The following is a 27,434-nucleotide window of genomic DNA, read 5'->3' as shown; positions in this document are numbered from 1 at the left end:
CCCGTGCCCTGGAAATGTGCCGAGTTTATGACAAACAAGCAGAGGAGTTGTGCAGCACTAACAAGAGGTGCAGTATTTTCCAGAGCCATGAACACAGGAGAGACCTGAGGGAGTGGGTGTTAGATTCCTAAATTATGTATAAAGAACATAAAACGCACGAAGAGTTTTTTAACAAAACTTGTGTTGTGTTCATCTTCTCCAGAGCATCACACTGTTGCTAGCACGTCACTATGAGACAGAGAGGTACTGATTTATTCCCACCGCTATTTACGAACAGTGCTTTCCCACCACCCAGGAAATTCCCAGATCCCTTTCATCCGTGAAATTTCACGCGGTGCTCCACAACCACTCCCGTTGGCTGCCCTACGCACGCAACTCGCGGTTCAGCGGGGCTTTATGACAGAGCCAGGTGAACCCACATTAAGAGCCCGCAGAGGCTTTCCTGTGCCCAGGAACCGGGAATGCGTAGACCCGGAGTCCTTGCGCGCCTTCCTTCCCCGCACGACTATACCGAGACACTCAGAACTACAAACCCCACAATGCACCGCGCCCACGCAGCGGAAATTGGTGTCACGTTAGCTGGCAGGGCACGCCGGTCTTTGTAGTCCCTGCGCGGCCCCGCCCCTCCCTCCGCTCTGGGCAGGCCCCGCCCCCTGCTCCGCCCCCCGCGCGGGCGGGCCCGGCGGTGGCGCGGCGGAGCGGGGCGCGCGCGGCGGGAGCAGGTGAGCGGGGCCGCCGTGAGGGCGGGAGGGAGGGAGCGCCAGCTCCGGGAATTAGGGGAGCGGGCAGGGAGGGAGTGAGGCAGGGGGCAGCCCGGGCGGGGAAGGCCGGGGGAGTGGAACCTCGCTGCTGCCCGTCCCGTGCCGGACGCCGCCGGCCCCCGCCGCCTCCGCGCAGCTCCCGCAGCTCCCGCAGCTGCCGCGCACCGGTGGGGAGGCGGCGGCACCGCGGGGTCCGGCCCCGCTCGGGCGGGACGGCGGGCACGGAACCCCCCGTTCCCCGGGGCGGGGCCCGCCGGCCTCCAGGTGTTTCCTCGGCCGGTCCCCGCAGCCGTGCGGAGGAGCCGGGAGCGTTCCCGGGACCCCGCCGGTGTCACGGGCTCGGGGCCGCCCCTGGAGTTACGTAAAGCGGCGGCGGCGCTCCCCGAGCGCGGCCCCTCGGCGGCGGGGCCGGGCCGGGCGCTGCCGGCCGCTCTGGTTTGGTTCTCCCCGGGTTCAGAACCGTCGGAAGTGGCGCTCCCTGACCTGCGGGTTTCGGGTGCGAGGTGCCCGCAGTTGTTTGTGGTTCCGTAACAAACTCTTCGGGGCAGCAATTACTCCTCTGTGTGTCAGGTGTGATAAATAGTCCCCCCCCCCCCCGTTTTGAGTCCATAAGCAGGTAACAAATGTTGTTAGGTAACTTGGCTGAAGTGGGCACAAAATGACTATTTAAAAAATCATGAAAGCTAAGTTTGGAAGTTGTTTCTTTATACCACTTGTTCTATAGTTGACTTTTCTCAGTAGCACTTAAATCCTAAACATCAGAGATCAGCTTGTTTGCGTTGTCCAGACAGAGACAGAATACATGTAACCAGATCACAATAATATTGCATAGCTAAAAGTCTTCTGAATCAAATTACAGCTGTTAAGTATGGATTGTTTTGTTTCTAATCTATTATCCTGGAATCGTGTGGCTTACATCTTTCTCACTGAATATACAAGCCATTAGTTTAAAAAGATTTGGAGCTGCGATAGCTGCAAGCTGCAGGCAAGCCCTTTTTAAGTGGTTTTATTACAGCCTGTTTGCTTCTCCCGCAGAAAGGGAGGTGGCTGCTGTAAACACCAGGAGAAGTTGGTGTCACGCTGCTCTTGTAGCATGTGACAGCCGGGTTCCCGGGACTGTCCTATCCTGTTTCAGGTCTTGCAGTTCAGCGCTTCCAGCAAATGTTCTCTTCTCGTTCTTAACTCACACATGGGAATCAAACTAAACAAATTACATGTCCCGAATAGGAAGCAAATTTCTTGCAGAAAGTCAGTTAAATAGCTAGAAAAGAAAGTGCAGTAGCTGCAGTATCTCAGGTATCATGAGCAGTTTGTTCTTATAGTTGGTATGCTGCAATGAGTCTGCTGGTTCTGTGCAGGTGGGGTGGGAGCAAACTGAGCACACAAACCCTCCCTGCTGCGCCGAGGTAAGTAGGGAGTGACACAGTTTGTCTAAAAGGATTCTTGTTTTTTTCATGAAATTGTTCTCAGTTCTTTCTATTGGTGAATTGGCAGTAAACTATATTAGTAGATAAGGCTGGATTCCTAGGGTTGTGAACCTTGTTTGAGCATTGTATTTTTTTCTAAGATTTAATAGCCTTCATAAAATGCAGATTGATTTGATTTTTGAACCCTGTTGTAAATAGTTTACATACTTCAAAATTGTGATACTTCTACATTTGAAGATGGATTTACATGTGTATTTAGGAATATATGTGTGTTTGTGAGTCTGGTAATGTGATTTTTTTTATATTTCTTTCAACTTTTCTTACAAAAAAAAACAAACAGTTAAGTGAAGCTGTGTGCTACTTGGTCACTTGACCTGACATTTCTGTTACTCAGAGAAACTTTCCTGTTACTTTTTAAAGTTAGAGGAATCTGTGTGTGACACCGGTAGCATCAGCCCCTTTTATTTGTCTGTGGGCATTCTTACTGTGTCAGATTGAGTCAAGAATGGCTTTCAGAAGAAAATAGTGTCATCACCACCTTTAATACTCATTGACTCGCAATTTGGGGTGGCCTTACAGAGTACAAAAGAGACTAAACCAGAAAATGTACCCTGGGAGCAGGCTTAGTGTAGAACAGCTGCTAATAAGCATGCAGGCAGTGGTACCGAATTAGAGCTGGTCTGAAATGAAAGCTGCTGAAGCACGTGCAGTGCAGGTGTTGGCCTCCCAACACCAAGGGCTTTATCCTCAGGGTGGTCTGTGTTGAGCTCTCTTGCTTGTCAAATTGGTGCAGCTGCTCAGAAATTCGTGTGCTGTTAAGAGTAATGTGTAATAAGTAAACAAGCTCAAGATAGTAAGTTCTTGACTGGCATTTCACATTAAAGGAAGAAGTTCTTCTAGGAAAGACTGTTCACAACTATTTTAACTGGTGAAAATGTCATTGTGGGGTTTTAGGTTTGGTTTGGTTCTTTTCATGAAATGATCAACAGCACAAGGTTTTTTTGCATCTTAAGATTCCATTAACTCCTAGGTTGGCTTCAACAGACAGCCCCTGAGATGTGAGTTTATTTTCCACTCCAGGTTCACAGTCATGCAACAGAGGATAATCACTTTTTTCATATAGGTTTGATTTTTTTGCAGTCTGGACTCACTTAGATTCTTTCTTTTACAGGAATTTAATCCTGTACCTCCCAGGAATATAACTGGGTGGTACATTGTTTAAAGGCATGCTCTCAATTCCTTGTGCTTCCTTGGTAGTATGGAATAGTCACTGAAGTGGCAAGTGAAAAAGTAGTTACCTTTTCTAGTGTTTCATTTAGATACTGTTCAGAGAATGTTGCTTCACACCTTGCATTAAAGAAAAATTGTTGCAGAGCTTATTGTTCAAGGCAGAAAATAGATTTTATTACTGAGATGTGGGTGAAAAGAGGGATTTAGATATGGTATAGCTCCAGGAGAACATCTTGTCTTGGGGACAGGTGTGACTTGCTTCTCTCAGACAGAGTGAGGCTGAAGCAGGTCAGATGTCTGACACGTGGCTTCACTCCCACAACCAGGCACAGGACTGTGCTGCAACAGAAGCTGCTGGGTACTTCAGATCCCATCCTTGACCAGCTGAGTGAGTCAGCAGGGGTTTATGACACTGAGAGCTCAGCTCCCTCAGATGCTGCTGAGTGTCCAGCCTCATTCCACAGTGAAGCAGAGATATTCCGAAGCAATGACTGTCAGTTTGAAATTGTTCTCCTGGTCAAGTTAACTGAGTTCTCTGACAGACAGTGTGTGAAGATTTCCTGAGGTAGCTGAAAGGATGACTCAGTTTGTTCTTCCTTCACTCAAGGAATTTGTTCTAGAGAATTTTTCAGTCTTCCTCATGCTGGTTCATTTAAAATTTATGTTTTTATTCCTGTGCTCTAGGACTAATTTAGAGCAAGACAGGGAAAGCATCACTTCATAGTCACAATTAGGAATCTCATTTGGTTTCACTGCAGTAGATGATTGATTGTCTGATGTGAATCAGGTTGGCGGTTTCCCATTTCACAGCTTCCTGCAGCCTCCTGGTTGATTAGTTTATTCCTGGGTAAATGGATCATGGCTCAAATCCTGTTAATCCAAAGAGGTGGCGTTTAATTTGCATCTTGTAAGAGCTCTTCTTTGGGTACCTTGTTAAAATGAGGACATGGTGCTTTTTTGGCAGTTTGATACTGCTGTCTTAATTTTATTTTGCTTTTTTTCCAGAAATGTATACACACGCACCCAAAAGGCTCGTTTGAAATGCTTTTGTTGAAGAAAAAATACTAAATTTTTTACTTATCTTTTTTTCTCTACACTTTTTTTTTCCTATTTCAGTCTTCTGGAATGGAAAACTACCTACTGTAACAACCCTGCTTTTGATGTGCATGCTTGTAAAACTTAATTGCTTCAATTCAGACTCCAGAAAACGTGCACATTTTACATTGTGACAAATGTCTGCAGCATTATATACAGCAGAGTTGTTTTGAAAAAATATTTTGCACTGAAAACAGATCCATTATGCTTCAGTGAATGTGTAATATGCAAATATGTTTTCACCTACGTTGTTTACTGTCATGTCTTTTGATTCATGTCATGTATATTGTTGCCTGTGTGTTTGGCTCACATAGTCTGCAGTGGATGTCTTACAGAACCAATTCTGAGAAAATCTTCTGTACTGTTTAGACGAAACAGTCACTGAAACTACTTCTTATATGCTAGAAAACCTGCTCACTCTTTGGATAAAACCAGATAACACTTTATTATTAAAGGATGAAAGGATTTTTCTCTTTTGTAATCTTGCTTTTTACCTCTGCCATTTTAATTTTAATAGTTGTGGAAAACAGAACTCTTGTAAAGCTGTCTGTCAAATGCTTGAGATATAACCTAAAAGCACCATTTTATATGAAGCCAGATTCTTTGTGAAAATGTTTTACCATCAGTACTGCTATGTACCATCTCAGAGCTAATACAGATTTTTTTCCCAAAGCTCTGTTGTTTTGACTTAAAAATGACAGCAATATTTTCTGTCCTTAATTGCAGGTACTGTTCCTGAAAATAAAAGGAAACATGGTTTACATGGTGAATGAAGCTTAAATTCCTGGACCAAAAACTGAGGGCTTGTTTTCATGAAGGATGGCAACACCATATGTTCCTGTTCCTATTCCCATTGGAAGTTCATCATCCAGCTTTACAAACAGAAACCAAAGAAGTTCTTCCTTCGGGAGCGTTTCAACAAGCTCAAGCTCCTCAAAAGGACAGCTGGAGGACTCTACAGCTGATAGTTTTAAAAAGATGAGCGTGCCTGACCAGATTGGTTCCACGTCATCTGCGTGTAGCAGTCCCCTTGTTAGGACTAAGTTTACAGGTCTGGATACATCCATAGAATACAGTGCTCAGCCTGTAGAAGAAACAGAGCAGAATGAAGATTCCAGGACCTGGGAGGATCGACCATCCACACCTACTATTCTGGGCTATGAGGTGATGGAGGAGAGGGCAAAATTCACTGTAAGTTTTGGGCATAGTTGATCCTGTAATGACAAGATAGCAATTGAATGTGCTTTGAGTTGTCTTTCAGGATTTAATCCTGCAGTTCAGGGATGTTACCGGTTTAGCTTCAAAGTACTTCCTGACAGGAAAATACCATTCTTGTTGTACAGGTGGGACTAGCAAGCAGTCTTTCCTGTAATTGTGTATGTAGAATAGAAGGAATCAATTCTGCTTCATGTATCAGTTTCTGCTGGAAAAGTCAGGAATTCCTTGCAGCTACAATTCCTTGTGAAATTGAACTTGAGTAAGTTCTGTGTAGTTAAACTTCTTGAGTAAAATGCAGTCTTCTGTTTGACATTAATGATAAAGATGCCTTGACATTAGCCCTTTGTAGTTATAAGTAACTTAGAATATTTAATTAAAGTGCAAACATGTCGGTTTCACCTTCTTGTCCAGCTCAGGTTTTAGTAAGTGGAAATCTGTTCTGCAAACAGACTGGGAAGTTGCCTATGCCAAATCTTGTGCCAGAACAGCAGCTTAACTGGTTTGTATTGATTTTTCTCAAAGTGCAGTGTAGCTGGCAGTTCATTTTTTTTGCATGCCATAAATATATCCACTTCTAATGTACTTCTGCATTTGTTTTTGTGTGTGTTGTTGAAATATTTCTTTGAGATATTACAGCAGTGCTTATGGGATTGATGGCTGTTTGTTACTGCTAATTAATTATATTACTTAAGATGAACAATATTAATCAGAAATAGATAAAGGAAATAGCAGACAAGCTTTCTTTTTTCCCTCCTATCTTCTTTTAGATTAGAGAAGCGCAGAATCTTTATGGCAGTTAAAGTAGTAATGAAATCAAGATCTTATAGCAAAAAGTTGAGTAATGATGCTTTTTAATTATTTGAGAATGATTATCTTTTCCTGAGATTTTCAGCTTCTAACATCTTTGTCCATGTTAGCATAAGAGAAGAGTAAAATTTTTTTTCATGGCTAAATTTAAAAAATTGTTTTAAATAATAGCCTTCAAAACCAAAACAACAGTTGATATTGTTATGTGTACAAGAATTATGAATGCCACATAATCATTTAGGTTGAGAAGGACCTCTAAGATCGAGTCCAGCCTTTGGTCACCCCGTTGACAACCAGATGATGGTACAAAGTGCCATATCCAGTCATTTCTTGAGCACCTCCAGGGACTGTGACTCCACCACCTCCCTGGGCAGCTCATTGCAATCTTTAACCATCTTTTCCATTAAGGAATTCTTCCTGCTGTTCAACCTGGATCTTCCCTTGCACAGCTTGAGGCCATTTCCTCTTGTCCTGTCACGGGTTGTCTGGGAGAACAGACTGACCCCCACCTGGCTACAGCCTCCTTTCAGGTGCTTGTAGGGAGCCTCCTTTTCTCCAGGATAAACATCTCCAGCTCCCTCAGCCTCTCCTCACATGACTTACCCTCCAGACCTTTCACCAGCTTGTTGCCCTTCTTGTCTTTCTTGAAGACCTAGCCAAGACAGAGTCCAATGTGCCTCTAAGGTGTTCTGTGTTAACAGTGACAACTTTCTCTCATTATTGTATGGGGAAGGCCAGGTCACAGTACAAGTGAAACATTCTTCCATTGTAAAATGCTTGGATGCATTTTTGCTCTTCCTGATTTCACTTCTATTGCTGAGCTGGTTTCTGAAACCACACAATTAACTGTTTGTTTTCAGTGGCATGTTCTGCATGCAGTTTGCTGTTGTGCATTAAAGCCAGCAGGTAATTAGTCCTAAGAATTTGAGTTGCTTTTGCAGTCAGTGGGATTTAGAAGACAGCGGAAGGCAGTGGAAAGCAAATTAAATCACTTGTAAAAGAGAGGAGACTCAATTGCTGGATTCTTTTTTTACTGTTGTTCGCATCTCAGAGTTTCCAAAAATAAGAATCTTATTAAGCTGAATGATGTCCAGGCTTTGGGAGTTAGATATTAGTGCATGTTAGAGTACATGGTTGCTGAAGCTTATGGGAGAAAAAACCTAGGCTGAAAAATATCTCCTTGTAAACATTTAGTCTTAAATGAATTTGAGCTCGTGGAATGTTCAATTAGCACTCTCTTTCTTTTTCTTTTTCTTTTTGCCAAGTAGAAATTATAATAAAATGCTGAATCAGCCAGAGAATGTTGCCACATATGGGTGTATTTTCATGGATGATTTTTTATTTATAGAATAAAGCAATTCATGATTGAGTGGAGTAAAATGCATTTGTTGATTTAATTTGTGATTTTTACCCAAGATCTTGTATGCAGGAACTGAGAGGTGTTTTTGTAATACTCTTGTTCTTACTCACTAATTGCAAACCTTTAAGCAAAGCCAAAAAACACCCAACCACCTTTTTTTTTGCTTTTTCAGGAAAACCAAACATGTTTGTTTTAGGTTGCCCATAATTTTGAGGCCATTAATGACAAATTGATTGTACTCCCTGTTACAGTTATGTTCACTGTAATTGGTGAACTTTAAAAAAAAAAGTTATCTAATGTTCACTTGGAAATTATTCCATTTTTTTTCTTGTATACATGCTTAAACAATGCTTTTGCAGAACGTAGACTAGAATGCAAGAATAGAATGCAAGTTATTCACATTAATTAGCAAGTAATTCACACACATATTCCAAAGTTTATTGTTCTGTGTTTTATTGTGTACTAGCAAAGAATCTTCACAATTTTCCATTTATTTATTAATTTTATTTATGAAAATAAAACTTTTTATACATTTAGTATGACAGTAAAGTAATAAAATATTTGAGCATTTATACATAAAATACAAGGCAGAAAAATTATATTTTAATGCTAGTTTTGTAAGCATGTCCCGCAGCTTGAATTTTAAAAGCTAATAGCTTTTTCCTCTGTCAAAATCCATGACTTCACACGTGATGTGTCTTGAAAGTGAAATTGTGTTTAAAACATAGATAAGTACTTGCTGAAAAATTGCTTTTGATTTGCACCATAGTTACCTGTAGTTTCTATAATTATCTGGAACTTAGTATATTATGGAATACAAGATTGCTAGAAACAGTCTCAGACCTGTGCAGAAGTTGGCTAGCACTGGGGTTATCACTTGTTGGGACTGCAGTAAGAAAAATAGACTTATCAGCTAAGACAACCTGCTGTGACTGCATGATGTACTGGAGAAGATTTTACCTCGTAACAGAATAGAAAATGTTTTAAATAGAATTTGGTAAAATAATGATCATTTATCATTGTGATTCTAGAAGTACCTTTTTCTTTCTTGCATTTTATTTTTTACCTACAGACTGGGAAGAATAACCCAGTACACTTGTAGAACCTATCTTTCCCTACATTGGAGAGAGTAAGGTTATGACATTAGACACTCTTTAATGTTTTCTAGTTCAAGTTGTGTTGTTAGATTCATTGTGTTCAGGCATTGGAATATTAATCCTCCTAACAAGTAATTGTAGTATTATCGTCATCATTATCATCATCATCATTGTTTTGTTTCTTCATCCATTTGCTTTTAAATAGGAGTGTGGTACTGCTGTGCTGCTCTCTTGCTAAATCTAATTCAAATACCCATTACTTCAGTTACACAGTGATGGTATAATCTTTCTGGTGCAGCTTTCTAGTGAAATCATATTTGCCTGGAAAGACTAAACCTAATGTTCAAGACAAATGCAATGGAGGATGTAATTTTATTCTGCATCATTTCTTCTTGTGAAGCAAGTCAGATGAGACATTTTCAATATCACAGTATTTGATTATTAACAGTTATCTTAAAAGTAGAGAGGCCTCCAGGATCAATAAGTAAAACTGTAATTTAGCAAAGTTTAAACGTAGATCATGGAAACACACTTCCCTTACTTTTTTGATAGCCAAGTCCTTTGTTCTGCTGGGCAATACATTCTTTCTTACAGACAGAAATAGTTGTATGTATTTAGGAATTACAGGAACTCCTTCCTTAAATTCTGAAATTAATTTAAACTCTTTGTACTGATAATTGCTATTTACATTTCTTTTACTCTAATTATTTATCCACGAGTTTTGTTTCATTAAGAAATAGAGAATCATTTTAGCCTTCCAGACAATGCAGTGTGAAGTTTTGCACATTTTTCCTATATTTCTGTGTTTCCACCCAGGTATACAAAATACTGGTGAAAAGAAGTCCAGAGGAAAGCTGGGTGGTTTTCAGACGGTACACAGATTTCTCCCGGCTTAATGACAAGGTGAGAATTATAAACTGGTAAATTCTCAGCTATCTTAATCTCACTTCCTTCATGTCTTATGTTTTTGTTATATCTTCTAATTTTTTTCTGATTTTAATGCATATAAAACATGTACTGTATTAATGACTGGAAAAATATGATTCCTCATTTTTTTAAAAATACATTAAACAGCTGATGTAAAGAAGATGTAACAGCTTCATCTGAAGCTGTTAGTGTGCTTCAAACTTTATATTTATTCCTAGTTTATATGATAAAGGAATTAACTCTTCAATATTTATCCCCTGCATGGATATAGAACTAGGGGCTTGTATTCTCTTGTAAGAATATCCAGTAGTTATTTAGTTCTTTTCTGTGTAACAAACTCTAGTTTTGTTCATCATAAAACTGAAGTTTCATGAACATAAATATGTTTTTTGTGTGTTGGTCAGTCTTCAGTTGTTTTCAGTGTCTTCAAAGTTAATAGTGAAATAAAATATCAAATCTTTAAAGATGGAGGAAACACCAGATGAATAGGAATTCTGGGCCAACAACTTAATATTTTTAGAATACTTGAAAAAATACTTGTCTGAAAAGCACAGGTTTTTTTTATGGTAAATTTTATGATTGGTAAATAGTGTTCAGCTATCAAAAGTAGAGAAACAATTGCCCTTCTCATTGCCAGTTTAACACGCTTTCTGCTAGAATGTTCTTTCATGTTTCAACATGAACCTTATTTCTTTACCCATTGTGAGGGATTTTGTGTACAGGTTATCACTTCGGATTTGTGTGCCTAATCAACTAAGAGCTAAATTCAGCTGATATTTTGAAAATGGACTTGAACTTAAAAATTTCTCTGTGTTCTTGCTTTGACCTATTTGAGTATCTTCTAGGCTACCTTTGAAACACCAGTGGTGTCTAAAACTAAATTGCTAAATGTGAATTAGTTTAGAGGTTTCTTTCTGAAGAAATTCCTGTCTTAAATACAGTCTATCTTAAATTAAGGAATGCCTTGACATTAGCAAAAGCCTAACTTCTTTTGAGACAATGATCTTGGTATTTCAACTCAGATTTTGGAAGTCAAGTCGTACAGCAGTTTGCATTTTTATCAGCTATGTCAGGTATAAGTCAAGAATTGGCTTACCTCCGTTGACTTTTAGTGTAGTTGTCAATGGTTTGAAACTTAAAATTCCAAAATAGCTTAGAATAAATATTTAAATTTTACACATAGTCTTTGCCATCAAATGCTTGGCAAAAATATTTGGCTTTTACCATTATTTCTAGGTATTAGTATTTCTGTTTAAAGGAAAAAATGACTATTTTTTAAAAATTTATGTCACTGTCTGAAGCTTTTTCACCATTCAGTACACATCTAAACCATTTACTTTTTGGTCTGTAAGACATTATACTTTTTAAAATAGAGAAATGTCAGCTCTAGGAGCTTAAACATACCACCATTCGAGAAATAGTAGAGAATTACAGAATAGTAACATTATAATAGTTTGAAAACACATAATGAAATGGCCAGTCTTAAGAACCAAGAAGTTCACCCTGTCTCCCCAAGACTGTGACTCGCGTGATGTGTAGTGTGTCACATGGTGATGTAGGAAGGAGTAGGAAAGGTCCAAGCAAGCAATCACAGCCAGAATAAGTTATCTGACCCATTGGTTTTCTTGCTGTGTCTGAGGAGTGCTCAAGAAAGAATGCCCCAGGGCTGTGCTGTTGAAAATTAGTCCACTGACAGCAGCTGAGTCTTACATTCTTCATCCACAAAAGGAGTAATCTGTGGGTAGGTGTACTCTCTCCTTAGAATTAAATTATGTGATCCATGTGACCAGACAAGTAAAGTAGAAGTACCATTAAGCAGAAATCTGTGTGGTTGAGAAGCTTTCTGTATAACTAACAGGAACTCATTTTGTTACATTCTATGGGTTCTGCCCTATTCAGATACATTCTTATATATAAGGTATTAATGATGACTTGGTAGGAGATGAAGGAACTTTGGAGGACCAAAGATAAACTTAACGATATAAAGAAGGGTCTAATATAAAGATGGAATTCAGTAACAGGAAAACATACTTAAATAATTAAATTCAGAAATAAAGACCAAGGCCTTGACCATAAACCATTCTGTAAATAAGGAAACAGAATTTATCATGGGCTAATTGAATAAACAACATTTGTGATGTTTAAAAAGCACCTCATGCTGTAAAACAATAGTTACATAAGCAAAGGTCATCCATTAATGTGGTTCTTCCTTCAGAGTGTGTAGAGAGATTCTATTTGAAGTGCAGTATCTGTTCTAAATTTTCTGAAACTTAATCTGGTGAAAGAGAGGCCCTTTGGAATTTTCTGTCACTGAAACATTCATACTAATATAATCAGTGCATGCAGAACATCTCTGACAGAAGTTGGCTAGATCCTGTATTGAGAAAAAATGATGAAACAGTTATTGTGGCAGCTGAGATATCAAATTTTATAAAACCTATTTGCTTTTTCATGTTGGTTGTAAATCCTCTCCCAGATTTTTCTTTGTCAAGCATAACTTTGAAAAATTGGTTTTTATCAAAGTGTTAAAGTTTTTTTTTATTATTGTGCATATATTAGAAAAATAATTGGCACCCTTGGAGAGGTTCATTGTTGTATAATTTTATGCTTTCATTCACTTGTATATTTTATTTCTGAATTCAGAGAACAAGTCTGGGTATTTCTGATGTCAACTGTATCTCATTGCTATTTAAGTAACTCAGAAATGCAGTTTTGCATGTTACTAGGGGTTGAGCCATACTTGTGTATTGAAATGTTATTATTCTGGGTGTACAAAGATCTAATCTTTACAAGAAATATCTCATGCATAAATTGTAATTTATTCTTCTAGCCCCCCAAGAAAGACAAGTTGCAGAGTTACAGCTCTGTAATGGGGTTTTATTCTGTATATATGTATATGTAGTAGTTATTATCCCTGAGCACTTCAGAAGAAATACCACTGAAATTATTTTTCATTTGATACTTTTTGTTTTCAGTTTTCTTAGGTTTACAGACTCCAAGGCTTTAAATAACAGACTCAGACATTAAATAACAAAGCAAAGGTTTTCATTCCTATTTTTATGTGTTAAATTTGAGGAAAAATACAAAGCATTCTATTGCATAAGACAGCAAGCAACAGAGCTGTGTCCACAATTTAAGTTGTAATTTAAATTGTACTTATGGTTGAGACTTACCTTGTGCTTGAACTTAGTAGAAGTCAGAAATATCTTATAAATGTGAGTAAAGTCAGTGCCTGTGGCAAAATTAGTATTTTTCTCAAATATTTCTCTTTTTTGTCTGTAATTTCAATTTCAGCTGAAAGATATGTTTCCAGGCTTTCGGTTGGCCCTTCCACCCAAGCGCTGGTTCAAGGATAATTACAATCATGACTTCTTGGAAGATCGACAGCTGGGGTTGCAGGCATTCCTCCAGAACCTAGTAGCTCACAAAGATATTGCTAACTGGTAGGTGATTAACCTTTGCTAGTTCATTTGTGGATTTTTTTCTGTCCATACTCCTCTTACAAAACTCCTAGACTCCAGCAGTGTACCTTCAGGCAGTGTGGTGAGGGATTTCAGTAACATTCATGTTCTGCATTTGGTCATTATGTGAATTATTCAGTGTCCCTTTAAATTAGTCCCATCTTAGCATAAAGAAAAGTAGAATTGCAGTATTTTGTAAAGGGATAACTAAAAGCTGTAATATTTAAAATGTTAGAATAATCCCATGTTTATTCCTGAAACACTTTCCTGATTTTAATTCAGAATTGATAATATTGTTAATTTATACTAGGTGTGTTAGGCTTTTATAATGGAGAATACCTACTCTATTATTCAATTAGTTCTTAAAATGTGTATTAAACTACAGGTTTTTTATTGACATGACATGAAAATTTACAGACTCCTGTACTTAAGTAAATGTAAACTACAAATCAAGAAAGTCTTAATAGTTTAGAAAACCTGATGTGTTTAAGCCAGCAAAGTGCAAATATTTCTTTCAACAGTATCTTTTTTTGTATAAAGTGGGGGATTCTTCCAAAGCAGGAAGATTAATAGAATGTAATTCTGACAAATGAAATGTAAAATAATCTTATTACAGACCAGAAGAGAATTTAAGTAAGCAATTTGCTAGAGGCAAAGCAGTTAGTTTTAAAACCTTTGCCAGGACCAGAAATAAAAAAGTTAAGGGTGGTATACTAGAGATTCTTTGAGGAATGAATCTGAGAACCTGTCATCATCTGAAAACTTCATTCAAAACAAAGAGTAAGAAATGTTCTAAAGCAAGCCTAATTCTCTCAAGAGTTCTGAAGGAACAAAATCTTAAAATTCTCATGCTGTGGTGTGGCCTGTGAGACCATATAGTGCTTTACTTTTTAGTAGAAGAGATATTACTACATTCACATGTTTTTATAAGACATCTAACTGCTGAGTCTGGAAGATAGGGATTTTTACATGAGTCAGACTTTGCTACTGCTTGTAGTAAAAAAAAAAGCACCTCTCAAAGTGGTAAGCAGGTAAGTAAAAATGATACCATGTTTCCTGTAGAGACAAACAACTAGTTATGACAGGGCTCATATAAAATGGTTAAGGACAAGGGGAAAAGGATTGATGGAAATTTAGGGGTGGTACCAATAGAATGTTAGATCACAGTTGTGGACACTGATGTTCAGGACATCTTGAAATTTCCTGGGGAATGGAATGAACAATGAGGTCACAAACTACTGTAGAAGGATCCTGAGGTACTGAGTGACTAACATCAATTTTTGTTTCTTGAAGTAGAAAGTGACAGTAAGTACACCCATACAGATATATGAACTCAGCTGGTTTTGCAACTTGGAAAATAACTATTGGTATTGATACCACTAGTTTTCTGAATCAGTTCAGTACTCAGCAATAGTCAAAAAGTTTCATTGAAATCATTAGAGGAACTTAAAAGGGGAAAAAGAAGTTATTGCTCTGGGAATCTGAACTGTACTTCCGCATAGTTCAGTGCTAAAACACAGCATTCAGTCTCAAAGGAGGTGTCTGTTAGATGTACAGAGAAAACAAGCAAGAACAGATGAATCTGCAGAAAAACTTCCCTGCAAGAGTTCTCTTTAGTCTGTTCTCTTAGGTGAGCAAACAGGGCGTATGAAATCATCAAAGGGGAGAAGGAAGGTGAGTACAGAACATTAATGTTTTGATGGTTCATAGTCATCCTGGAGTATGTCATGCTGAGTGGCAAAGGCTTTGTTGTGAGATGTCAGAGACAAAGCTTAAATGGTTTAGAAAAGAAATGGGGCTCAGCTTATGAGTTTCTGTGTAAGTAGCTATTAAATATGATTATGTGGGTGAGGTATGCAACTGAGAAGTTTAAAAACTTCCTAATAATTAAATTACATAATAATAGGTGTGCTAAAAAGAATCAATCTCATCCCTAAATGTAACTTTTGTTATGCTGCTGGAGACACACTAGTGAATAGAATGGACTTGCTTAAATAGATCTGAAGTCTTTGTTTTCTATTGTTGCAGCTAGTTCAGCATTTCAACGGGCTAGTTTGTATCTTAGTGATGGACCGTATTGGACAAAATAGCGTTTGTCATAGTTTAATGCAAAAAACTCCAAACTGTAACTTTCAGACTGCATTGTTTATCAGATACAAAAAGGAATTAAAATAAAATGTTTGTGGAATCAGTTTGTCTTTTGGCTAATGAAGAGATGGTTAACTGAAATGGTTTGTAGAACTTTTGTCTGTGTAGGGCTCTGCATGAAGACAAAACTTTTTCATAAATTTTATAACCTATTGATATGGTTCTAATGTTTAGATCTATGGAAGGTCTGAATTCTTCAAGAAGTGATTAGAATGAAGGAGGTTTGATCCATCTAATATATTTACCTACTTACCGGAGAATAAATTTACTATTAATGGGAATTAATATTTGTACGTCACATGAGCAGTGGTGAGCATTTCACCCTGTTTTCTCCTTTAAAGCTCATCATTTACTTCTCCCATTCTGCAGAGAAGTCAAACTGCTTGGGTCAGACCTAAACCAAAAAAGTAGTTTTTCTTTGTAGAGAAGTCTGTTTCATATCTCTTTATACTTTATGTACAATATTGACAGTGGGAAATTTGCCCTTCAGGGATAGGAGACCTCATTTGGTATATGTATTTTTTAATTAAAATTAGATTCACAAAGTATTTTGAAGATAAAATGGAGTATAATATATGCAGGTGGCTAAATTTAGAGTTTGTGTTTTATAAACTTCTCATGCTTTATGTTGTATTGAAGATTCGGTGAAAGATCAAATTGAAATCCACAGTTAAATAGTGGTCAGGAAAATTTCAAGTAACTCATGATGTGGGAGAAAGAAGTTTAACCTGCTAAACAGAAGCATCATCTGGCTTTATATAGATGACAGAGCTGTCCTGTCTCCACCCTGTATAAGAAGCTTGGAAGGGAGGAACTCGGTCAGCTTGGAGTCAGGGATCCCAGGTGCTGCACTGCCCCTTGCTGCCCTCCCTCGAGCTGGCACTGCTCCTCCCTGGAGAGGGATGGCAGCCAGCACACGAGTACAGCAAGCTCTGTCACGGGACAGGAGAGATCCCTATGGTACTTTGAAGGCAGAATCTTTCATTCAGGGAGTGAAAGGAAGAGGTGTAACACATGGAGAGGAGGGTCAGAGCAGAATCACAGAGCAAAGCTAGGCTGCAAGTAAATGTTCATGCCATCAGGTGCCTATTTTAGGTAAAGAAACAACAAAGTAAATATTCAGTGTATTTTAGATAAATGTTCTTTAGAGTCTTTTTAAAACTAAAAGTGATAGTATAATAAATGATTAGTGTTTGAAGAAATTTCTGCTCATTTTGCTTGCCATACCTGAAGCTGGTTGATTGGAATGGTAGGTGGATGAAAGTTTCCTTCCTTGTGTTTCTGCTTTGTGAAAATGTCAAATGCAGAATGATTGGAAAACAGAAAATTACTACCTTTTGCCCTCACTTTTTCCATGGGATCCAGGTGGGAGGAAAAGATAGGAAATTAAGTTTGAATTCTAATTTTTCATTTTTGTGTACTCATTGCAGTAGGAGCAGATTTAAAGATTTATACTAGTGGGAACAAGCAAAGCATTGCTCCTGAGTTACCACTTGCTAAATAATTGTGAGTACAGTGTTCTGATTCAAGGTTTTTCAAAGAAGAATGAATACAGCTGAGCAGGAAAGTCTTAAAAAGGTGGCTGAAGGGACATGTTTGGAGATGTTTACGAGTTCTGTGAAAAGTAGTCTAAATTTGGAAGACAGAATGAGACAGATGCTTAAAATACTGCATAGTAAACCACAGGATTACACCTACTTCTTTCATCTGGCCTTTGCAAAACAACGCACAGAGAGGAATGGCAACTGCTACACAAATCCAAATGGAATGCATTAGTTTGAAATGTGTATTCAGAGATGGCTGTGTAGTAGATCCATGACACATTCTTCTATTATTTTATAACTTATTATTTATATAAAAATATACACTGTATATATAAAAATTATATAATGTGTATATGTCAATGGATCATGATCTTAGCAAAATGGAGACAGGTGTAAATGTTGCAGTACTCGTGCTATCACTACCTGAAGATCTGCACATGGATTTTGACAGCATACTTTTTATCCCTCATATAATACTAATTTTATAATAGTTATTTTTCTCCAGAAGAATTTTTCAAACCTTTTCAATACCAAAATGATAAACTTGCCAATTATCATGTAGCAACAGATTCCATGAAAATTTTTAAAAATCACGAAAAATCATGTTCTAAAATTGCTTACTCATCTTCATAAGTTACATTCTAAATACTGTCCCTAGTCAACACATACAACTGAGACTTAATAGTTTTTTAACCATTTATTTGTTATTTGTTGTGAATACTTGGAAGTAAATTTGAGGATGTAACTTTTTGTGTCACTTAAAGAAATACCTCCATTTTGTGATAATTTTTAAGTGTTGTTGCTGGTTTTGTACTTCCAGTAATTCACTCTCTTTTATTTGGTAAAGCCTTGCAGTGAGAGAATTTCTTTGTCTGGATGATCCTCCGGGTCCTTTTGACAGTCTAGAAGAAAGCAGGGTAAGTGCTAAGTAGTAGGATAGAAACAGAATGCAAAAAGCAGGTGTTTTTAGAATATTGTTGAATCTGTCTAATGATACAGAATGAAACACTTTTAGGTAAAAATCACAAAAGGATGTGTTTCTAGAATGGACGTAGTCTGATAATTGGTGTACACTGATCATCTTTGACTTCTGTACTTCATCCCTGTCCCAAAATATAGATCTTCTTTTTTGCCTTTTTTGGGCCAAGGATGAAGTTTGCTTTGTAAAGCAGCTACTTATATAAGGCACCTACTGAATATAAGGAGAGATTTTATAAGTTTATATTCAGCACATTGTTACAGTGCTTATACCTTAGACCTCAGGTGTTGCAGGGAAATGTTTCTTGCTATAAAATCACAGAATCATAGAATCAAGGAATGGTTTGGGTTGGAAGGAAACTAAGAGATCACCTACTTCCAACACCCCTGTCATGAGAAGGGATGCCTTCTCATGTAATGAATGCAGTTAAATTATTAATTCTCATGACTAAAAATAGTGTTCTCACAGAAAACTAAGTATTGTCAAGTAGTGTTGTAAACCAGCAGCCTTTCAACATACATATGAGCACACTGAACAAATAATTACTGTGTGTTTCTGTCTGTTTTCTTAGAAATAAGATTTACTGACATGCAGAGCAGTATCAAGGTTGTCTAGAGCAGATGATCTTAGTTTTCTTACTTTATAGAATAACTGTGTTTTTGAATTGTATATATATTGTTAGTCTTACAGAAATTATCAATGTTAAATGATGCTCATTCAACTAAATTTATATTTGCCAGTTTGTTTTGCATGTAAGTAGGATTGCCTTGGTTCTTGTTACGTTGCTAGGTGCATGTGAAAGTTTGAGTATCTTTTTTGTGTCACAAGCTCATATATGATTTCCAGACAATCCCTTTTCATTACTGATATTCAAGCTGATGAAATTTTTTTTAATTATCATAATTATTTGTTCAGATAATTTAAAAAGATTTAAATGCCATCTTCATTGAAATTTCAGTCATGCATGCTGTGGTGAAATCTATGTTCTTCTTCCACTGGAATTTAATCAAACCATTAATATAGCTGTGCTGTTGTAGTTCTAGCTATTTCCCATTTCTGTGAAGTTATTGAGAGTGCTGTTATAAAATTCTTCAAGAGATACCACACCTTATTTATAGAGTGACTGAGGTTGGAAGGGACTTCTTGAGATCATCTATTCCAGTCCTCCTGGCTCAAGTAAGGTCAGCTACTGCAGGTTGCTCAGGTCCATGTCCAGTCAGGTTTTTAATGTTCTACAGAGGAGACTTCACAGCCTTTCTGTCCAGCCTGCTGCAGTAGCTGACCACCAGCACAGTAAAATGTGCAACCTCTCAGGTCCCACGGATATTAATAGTAAGGTCCCATGGATGTTATTAGTATATCCAGTTTAAGTGCTCCCTGATCTAGTCTTTCCCCCCTGCAGGTGAGTTTGTCTTGACCTTCTTCTGGCTGCAGGGAAGGAATTACTCAAGGCTGTTTTTTCCAATCAACACAACAAGTCCATGGTTTCCCATCTTTTATTTTGTTGATGATGTACTTGTAGAATCCTTTTTTGCTTCTTTTCACATGCCTTGCCAGATTCAGCTCCAGGTTTTCCTTCACTTTCGTAATAATGTCCCTATAAGATTGGACAGCAGCCTTACATTCCACCTGTGTCATCTCTCCATGCTTTCATCCCTAGTAGAGTTGCTTTTTATGTCTGAGCTCAGGAGACTCTTGCTCATCTACACAGCCCACCTGCAACCTTTGCTTGACTTTCTACTTGTTGAGCTGTACTTGCTGACTCTGCAGGTGGTGATCCTTAAATATGAACTAGCTCTCCTGGACCCCTCTGCTCCAAGGTGTTCTCCCATAGATTCTTTCTTTAAGCAGGTTTCTGAAGAGATTTGAAGTCTGCTCAGCCTGAAATTCATGGTTGTGGCCATGCTTTTTATCTTGCTTCTGATTGTTAGGAGAAATCCTAAACTCCTGCATACTAAAAGCATCCATATCCATCCCTTACTGTTTGTTGCTTTTCTTTTTTCTTTCCCTGAGCTGCCTTATACAGGAAAAGCACCAAGGTTCATGTACTTATTCCTGGAGTTCATTTTTAAAGATATCTCAAAACTTAATTCTGTTTTGCCTTTCTATTACCATCCAATGCATTGCAGAAAAAAATCTTGTTTTCCTGATAATGGAAAATATGGAGAACTTCTATTTGTTTTATGTCTATTGTGTTATCCCAAGGACTTGCCAAAACACATCTTTTCCAGGGGAGAGATACAGATACCAACTCCATTAGAAGCTGATTAGGCCAAGAAACTTAATCACAGAAGAGTAGGCAAAATATTCAGTAAATTTTTTTTCTTTTTTTGGTCATATCCTTGGTAGTTGTTTCCACAGCTCTTTTCCCAGCCATCTCTGTTTCATGATCTGAAGAAAGAAGCAAAGCTGTCTCCTGGTTGTCCTTTCAGAAATTCAGGAAAAATTAGTCCAACCTGGGTATTAGAACTGTTCCAGACTCCAGTTGTCCAGCTGTCTAAAGAACAAGATAGCTCAGTACACACTGTCCCCTTTCTCAGCTTTGGTTCACTTTTCTGCTATTGCAGCATCCTTCAGAACATACTGATGATTTCTTTCTCAGTTTCAAACAGTGCTTGTGTTTGCTTGGGAAGCTCATACCCAGATTGCAGATAGAGATGTGTTTTTCCCAAAGGCTTTATTCTGTTCTCAGAACGATGAAACAGTTTTCAACACTTGTGCAATATTTTTATCTATTTTGGGTGTAGGGAAATTTTCATGTGCATACATCTAAAGATTGAAATAATAAACTTAATTATATTCTTTAGGAAATTATGTCCAATTTTCTGTTAGGGTACCAGCAACCTTGAATATTTTTACCAAGAGCAGAAAAATTTACTTAAGTGGCTTGGCTGAAATGGGATGACTGCTTAACCAGAGTGATAGCTAAAGCAATCACCATAAATGCTGTGTCAAGAGTGAGTCGCATGACACGTGTTCTTGGCTCTAGTAGAAATGAATAAAGATATGGCTTAACTCATGACTGGTATTCAAGTGCCTGTCAACAAAGATAAAGATTTGCTATCTGAGTCAATAAAATAAAATTCCATGGAAAAATTATGGTTATTGAATTGAAAACTCCTCATTTGTTTGTATTGTATAATTACAGGAAAACTTAACATTTTAAAGATCATGAGTCTGCTTCAGTTAAAGCAAAGGATAGTACATTCATGATGTTTGTGGCCTGTTTTAAAACTTTAGGACAAACAGTATCTTAAAAGCATTGCTCTTAATCGAGCTCGTATAAAATGTTTATACTCAGCAGACTCTGAGTTGGTGGTTAGTTGCAAGTAATAGCAAGCCAAGAAAGCCTCCCATGTGGGGTTCTTATTTATAGAGCACATGTAAATTATTAAGTCAGAGTTGCACATTACTATTGGAAGACTTGTGCTTTCCAGTAATAGATGAGGAGGCTCTGTGCCAGCTCTTCTGTCACTTCCTGCATTCAGAGGATGTTGCATTAGACACGGGCTCGTCACGTTGGGTTTTGCAATTGCTCACTGACAGATCCATCAGGGTGTGTGATACAGACATGCCATGCTCAGCAGAGAGCCAGCATATTTGTCATGGCTGAGTGGTTAGTGTTCACAGCATCCTATTAAAGGTTTTCAAAATATTTTTTTACTGTTCTTCTGATTGGTCATTATTTCATATTTGTCACAGGTGTTTGGTACAGAACTGTGTAGCTTTGTCTTTATCCTGGATAAGGAAAGAATATGTACTTAATCCAAATATTCCTCACATCATGGGAATATACTTTGAAACTGACTTTCAAGTCATGTGGAAACAAAACTTATGATGAGAAAAGGAAGCAGGAAGTTCAGTTTATGTTCCGTATAGGCAAAAAGGTTCAAAATCAGGAACTACTCTTCTGGCATCTCTCTCGTTGTGAGACAAACAAACGATATTGATGGTGGTGTCACACAACCAACACCAAAAATGGAGGCAAGCATCAGCACTTTATTACCCTACAGTAAAATTCATACCTTTCCTCTGTGAATTCCCACAGACAGCAACACTGACCCATTCCTCTCTCCACAGCTGCCCAACCCACTCTTTTAGAACACACATCCCTACTGGACAGCTGTGACCTGTTAAGGGCAAGGCTGCTTCCACTCTCTGGTAATTAGTACAGCTGCAACTCATCTGGGTGAGGTTGCCCACAGCACCATCTCCATTCTCTTACAATCCATTCTCCCACATGATATGATTAAAGTATTTGCATAGCAGTTCAGCATAATAAATTCATCATTCAAAGCAAAGCAGCCTTATTAAGATTTTTTTTTTAATTTACATAGCTTTTTGTAGTAATCAATCTGAAGACAAGCAGCTATAATACTGTTACAGGTTGATATTTCTAAGAGAAAAGTCAATAAAGGCAGTCCACTGAAGTTAAATTGAAGATGCACTTAAATTTGTCTTTTAGGCTTTCTGTGAAACTCTGGAGGAAACAAATTATCGCCTACAAAAAGAACTGCTTGAAAAACAAAGGGAGGTTGAATCACTGAAGAAATTATTAACTGAAAAGCAACTTCATATTGATGCTGTTGAAAGAAGAATTAGGTATGTAGAAATTTTAAGTGTTTTAGGATGTTATCTCCATGAAAGCATTTTCTGTGTCTAGTTTAGCTGTATCTTGGAAACCATTTTCCCTACATAACCACATACAAAGCAGTATTTTCAGTAAGCTCTTTCTCATATGCTGGCTAAAAGCTATTTAGTACAAATGACTGAGAAGCTTGTCCTATCTTTTCCCTCTAAAGTAACTGTGATTGTTTCCTAATCCTTTAAGTCCTGTAAAGATAGAGCAAGATTTTGTTCTGCTTTTGAAATGCTGGAAATGTGAAATGCCCTGCTAGAGATGAGTGGGAAAATTGCTTTGAGTTATAAAATTCTGTCTGTACTCAAAGCTTTGACAGAGCATAGTGATCAAGCAGTTATATATCTGTAATAATTTAATTTTGTTCTGAATTGCTTGGAATGAGATGCTGCAAGCTCCATTTAAATAGCATGGGAGATTGTCCACTTAAACCCAAGGGAAAACAGTACCTGGCTGCTAAATTCAGTAGCAGGAGCTGAGGAATTGATGTTGTGTTGTCCAGTGTCCCATTAGAGCTGCTGAGTCAGTATTGCAGCATTTCCTCAGCAAAAGAGTGAATTCCTGTGATCCCATTGGAACTTCATAGAATCATAGAATTATTTAGGAACCTTAAAGATCATCCAGTTTCTGCTAGACCAGGTAGTTCAAGGCCCCATCCAGCCTAGCCTTGAAGACTTTCAGGGATAGAGCAGTCACTTCTCTAGGCAACCTGTTCCAGTGCCTCCCACCCTCACAGTAAAGAATCTCTTCCTGACATGAGATCAGATGAAAAAAGATCCCCTCTGCATGTGTGTCAGACCAGAGGCAGTGAAGAAATTTATTTAAAAAAATTAAAATCACTTTTATTTTAATACTGAATATGGGTTGCTGTGTCCAGCATATCCAGGTTGACTAACAAATCACACCTTAAAATGTGAACTACCTTTGGAAAAGGCTTTAAATGCAATTATTGTGGTGACTCAAAATTCTGATCAGAATACCATATTCAGTTTGTTGCTTACTCCTGAAGGCAAATAAGTACATTTGGAAGATCCTTCCCCTGTTTGATAAAAAAGTTATGACATGCTGCTGTCTTAAATAGTGAAATGGTCAGGAAAAGTTAAATAACTTGCATTTGGCTAAAACATCATGGTAGGAAGTTCTGCGTGACAGAAAATTAAAGGCATGAATAGCAAAAAGGGACTTGATATTTTAGTGTATTCCCTGAAGATAGATTACATTTTTTAAATACTCAGACACACTGCTAGTTTCCCAGACCTATAAAATTAGTGAAAGTCAACCACATAGTGTCCAAAATCTTGATGAAAAATAATTTGTGAGTTCTGGCTGTAAAAATAAACAAGATCACAAGTTTTTTTCGGTAAAGAACTTCAGCTTGTCTGATGGTAAATGAACCCAAAAGAAATGTGTCTGTCTTTGGCTTTGTTGAAGTAGAATTTTTATTTGATGGCCTAGCAATAATTAAGCATCTTATGTCTACATGCTCTAAAGGCCAAGTACCTACAGTGGATGTGTGGCAGAAAAGGACAGGTCCTGAAACCTGCAGGATTACTATTATATTATTGCTGGATTTGGCTCAAACATAGGCTGGTGCTCCTGTTACAGAGTGTTGCTAAGGCTTTACATAAAATGCATGCATTAAAATAAAATAATAACAACAGTAGTTAGAGCAGTTTTAAACAGGAAAGAAATGCAGTAGTGTCACTTTTAACGCAAAGTGGATCACAAGCTTTTGTTTCCAATTCAATGCTAAATTGATGTACGTTTTCCACATAGAGAAATGGTTTGGAAAAAAGGATTTATTTGGTCAATCCACGTGACCATTTGTAGCTAAGCTAACTGGACCATTATCTTGTGTTGCCATTAAGAAAAAAAATTGTCCTTATTACTAATGGAAAAATACATTGCCTTGAAACTTAGTGTGTGGTTTTGTAAAGTTACAGTGAGAAACTTGAGAAACGATTGAAGAAATCTTTTTGTCATCCTCCTGTCTTCCTTTTGACTATGCTTTGGTTATAATCCTTCCACTGTTCAGGCAAGATGTGTGTGGCTTAGTCTGAATGTAATTTTTTACCTTAAGTCATACTCACTTCTCTAGGACTTGAATTTTATGAAGCTACTAAATTGTCATGCAACCAGAGAATGATGAAATGGCCCGGGTTGGAAGGGACCTGAAAGACCATCTAATTCCCAACCCCCTGACATGAACAAGGACACCTTCCACTAGACCAGGTTGCTCAGAGCTCTATCCAGCCTGGCCTTGAACTTTTCAAGGGATGGGGTGTCCACATCTTCTTTGAGCAACCTGTTCCAGTGCCTCAGCACCATGCCAATAAAGATTTTTTTCCCCCTAATACCCAGTCTAAACCTACCTCTTTCATTTTGGAGCCATTCTCCCTTGGGGGACAGTCCTGTCACTACAGGCTCTTGTAAAACGTCTCTGCATCTTTCTTTTAGGTTCCCTTCAGGTTCTGGAAGGCTGCAATTAGGTCAGCCCAAAGCCTTCTCTTTTCCAGGCTGAACAATCCAAATTCTCTGAGCCTTTCCTCATAGGAAAGGTGCTCCATCCCTCTAATCATCTTGGCAGCTCAGAGATTTGGGGGACTGAATTTAGTTCAGGAATGAGCAGCTGGAGAAAATGAACTGTTTAAATAGCTATCCAGTGCAAGCCCTGCCATCTCTGTACTAGTCAAAGAAATGGGGCATGCAGGAGTGAGACTGAAAGGTTACTTTCAGTCTTGTTGCAGAAGCTACCAGGGTTAAAATGAAACAAAAGAATTCTTCAGTGACAAATGTTTGCTGTATGGATTGGTGGTACTCTGTTCTTATCTGTTGTAGGGATTTATCTTTAGGAAAAATGACTCATCAAATGTCAGGAGAAGAAAGTGAGTGCAGTGGTGAGGTGGAGTCTTCTGCAGTAGAAGCAGACCAGGGTACCCTGGGTGAGGACAGCTGGTAAATACTATTATTTTACTTGTATTTTAGTTATTCTTAAAGTATGTGTTTTGAAATGCTTAGTCTTGCATTAATTCTGCACAGCTGAGAAATTCAGCATTTTACTGGACCTCTCTGCTGCATAAAGGCCCTCAGGATAGATAATTTTAGATCTGGACTAAGTGACAAGTTAAAAAAGCTTTGTCAATGTTTTGTGGATTGTCTGCCTAAAATGGCTATAGAAAATCATACCAGTTTCCACTTATTGATCTGTCTTTGCAGCTCGGACAAAGAGAACCATGAGCCATGCTGGAGTGGCTCTTTGGCTGGAAATTCTGTCCCAGAGATTGAAGTTGCTGAAGTAGCCTATACCACGGATGAAGAATAGCTGAGCAGCAGCAGCTGTTACCTGGGAAAGGTTCATGTTAAGGGTGTGTCTGTGGGTAGGATCATAGAGTAGCTGTGAAGAATTCACAGCAAAGAGCAAGAATGCACATATCGAATGTTTACATAAATCCTTACAAATTATTAATGTAAGAAATATATCCAGTGCTGCTTTGATTTCAGTTTGTATCTAGCCTTTATATATTTAATATATTGAAGTCTAATAAGGGCTAAAATCAGCTAAAGTTTAGGTAGGGTGTATATACACAATTTGGCTGACTTTCCTAGCAGAATGACAAAAGTTTCGCATTAAATCATGGAACACATCTAACTCATATGTCATATATTGCCACTGTTGTGACACATTTGATGTGTTCATCTGTTTGGTATTTGTGTTTTCTTATAGCCATAAAATAATGCTTGCTAAAGTAAAAATGGACTCGTTTGTATAGGAATGGAGAAAATGTTTGTTTTCAATTCTAAAATTGAAGAAAGCTTCTCTGGAAGTTTTATGCAATGCAACAGGAAAACTTCCAGTACCAAGAGAAAAGCAGTTACACAATGGGATCCTAGTTGGACGTTGACAAATGGTGATTTTTGCTGAAAGAACTGATCTGAGACCCCCAAAACACTGTGTATTTTCATCCCAAGATAGCATGCTGTAATACTTTTTGTTCAGTAATGCTGCTTTGAAAATCTGGGATATCTTTGTTATATACTTGTAACATGTAACAACAAAATCTGTAAATTTGCCTTTTACTCAGAACACTACCTCTTACCACCTTGCTAATGCATTCTTGTTTGTTTAAAAATATTCCAGATTATATGGAGGCTATTGAAAGACTTGTAAAGAAGCCATATTTTTTCCTGCACAGTTCATAACTAGATTGAATCTAGTTGCAGTGTATTTTTGTTTCAATATATTGTACACATGGGGATGTTGGTACCTATGTTGTATAGCCTATTTTTCAAAATGTATTAAGACAGGAGATGCACTTTATAATTAAGACTCCATTGTGCCAAGTTCAGTTGGCTAATTGGTTGAGAAATGGGAGTTCCAGGGAGAGGATTATGTAGTGCCTTTTTGTATTTTACTTGTTCATTACTGCAGAATTTTGTTACAGTGCTCTGGGTCAGTTTTGTGGAATCTTTGATACAGCATTTTTCTGTTCTTCACTTATTTACTGAAAGTGCCTTGTTTTTATTATGCTTTTCCAATAGAAAGAATGCTGTTTTGTTTTTTGTTTTGTTTGGTTTTTGGTTTTTTTTGCCCTATACCACCCACATCGTTGTTTAATGTTGTCAATATGCAGTGTCTTTGTGCTGGAGTTTTCAAAGGGAGCTTTGTACTAAAGCTATGCATACAATGACCTTTATGCAGAACTGTATAAACCTTGCTGGTGAAATAAAACTGTGGACAAAA

General features: G+C 37.9%; 1 protein-coding gene across 5 annotated transcripts; it reads left to right on the top strand.

Annotated features, from left to right (window-relative positions):
* The first annotated feature begins 637 nt into the window (after positions 1–637).
* SNX16 (sorting nexin 16) lies at positions 638–27,434 on the top strand. Of its 5 annotated transcripts, none has more exons than XM_064390325.1 (8): positions 638–722; positions 5,240–5,704; positions 9,812–9,898; positions 13,217–13,365; positions 17,923–17,992; positions 22,520–22,656; positions 25,532–25,648; positions 25,910–27,434. In XM_064390325.1, exons 2-8 carry the CDS (start codon positions 5,333–5,335, stop codon positions 26,013–26,015), a joined length of 1,038 nt encoding a protein of 345 aa, XP_064246395.1. In that variant the 5' UTR covers positions 638–722; positions 5,240–5,332; the 3' UTR covers positions 26,016–27,434. The 5 variants fall into 5 exon arrangements, with proteins under 5 accessions (XP_064246395.1, XP_064246428.1, XP_064246414.1 ...); XM_064390344.1 differs by lacking the exon at positions 638–722 and adding an exon at positions 968–1,331; XM_064390334.1 differs by lacking the exon at positions 638–722 and adding an exon at positions 1,395–2,167.

Source organism: Passer domesticus, chromosome 1, assembly GCF_036417665.1.
Source record: "Passer domesticus isolate bPasDom1 chromosome 1, bPasDom1.hap1, whole genome shotgun sequence".
In the NCBI taxonomy this organism is placed as follows: Eukaryota; Metazoa; Chordata; class Aves; order Passeriformes; family Passeridae; genus Passer; species Passer domesticus.
Note: the sequence above shows the minus strand (reverse complement) of the source record. Positions and strands in the feature narration are given on the sequence as shown.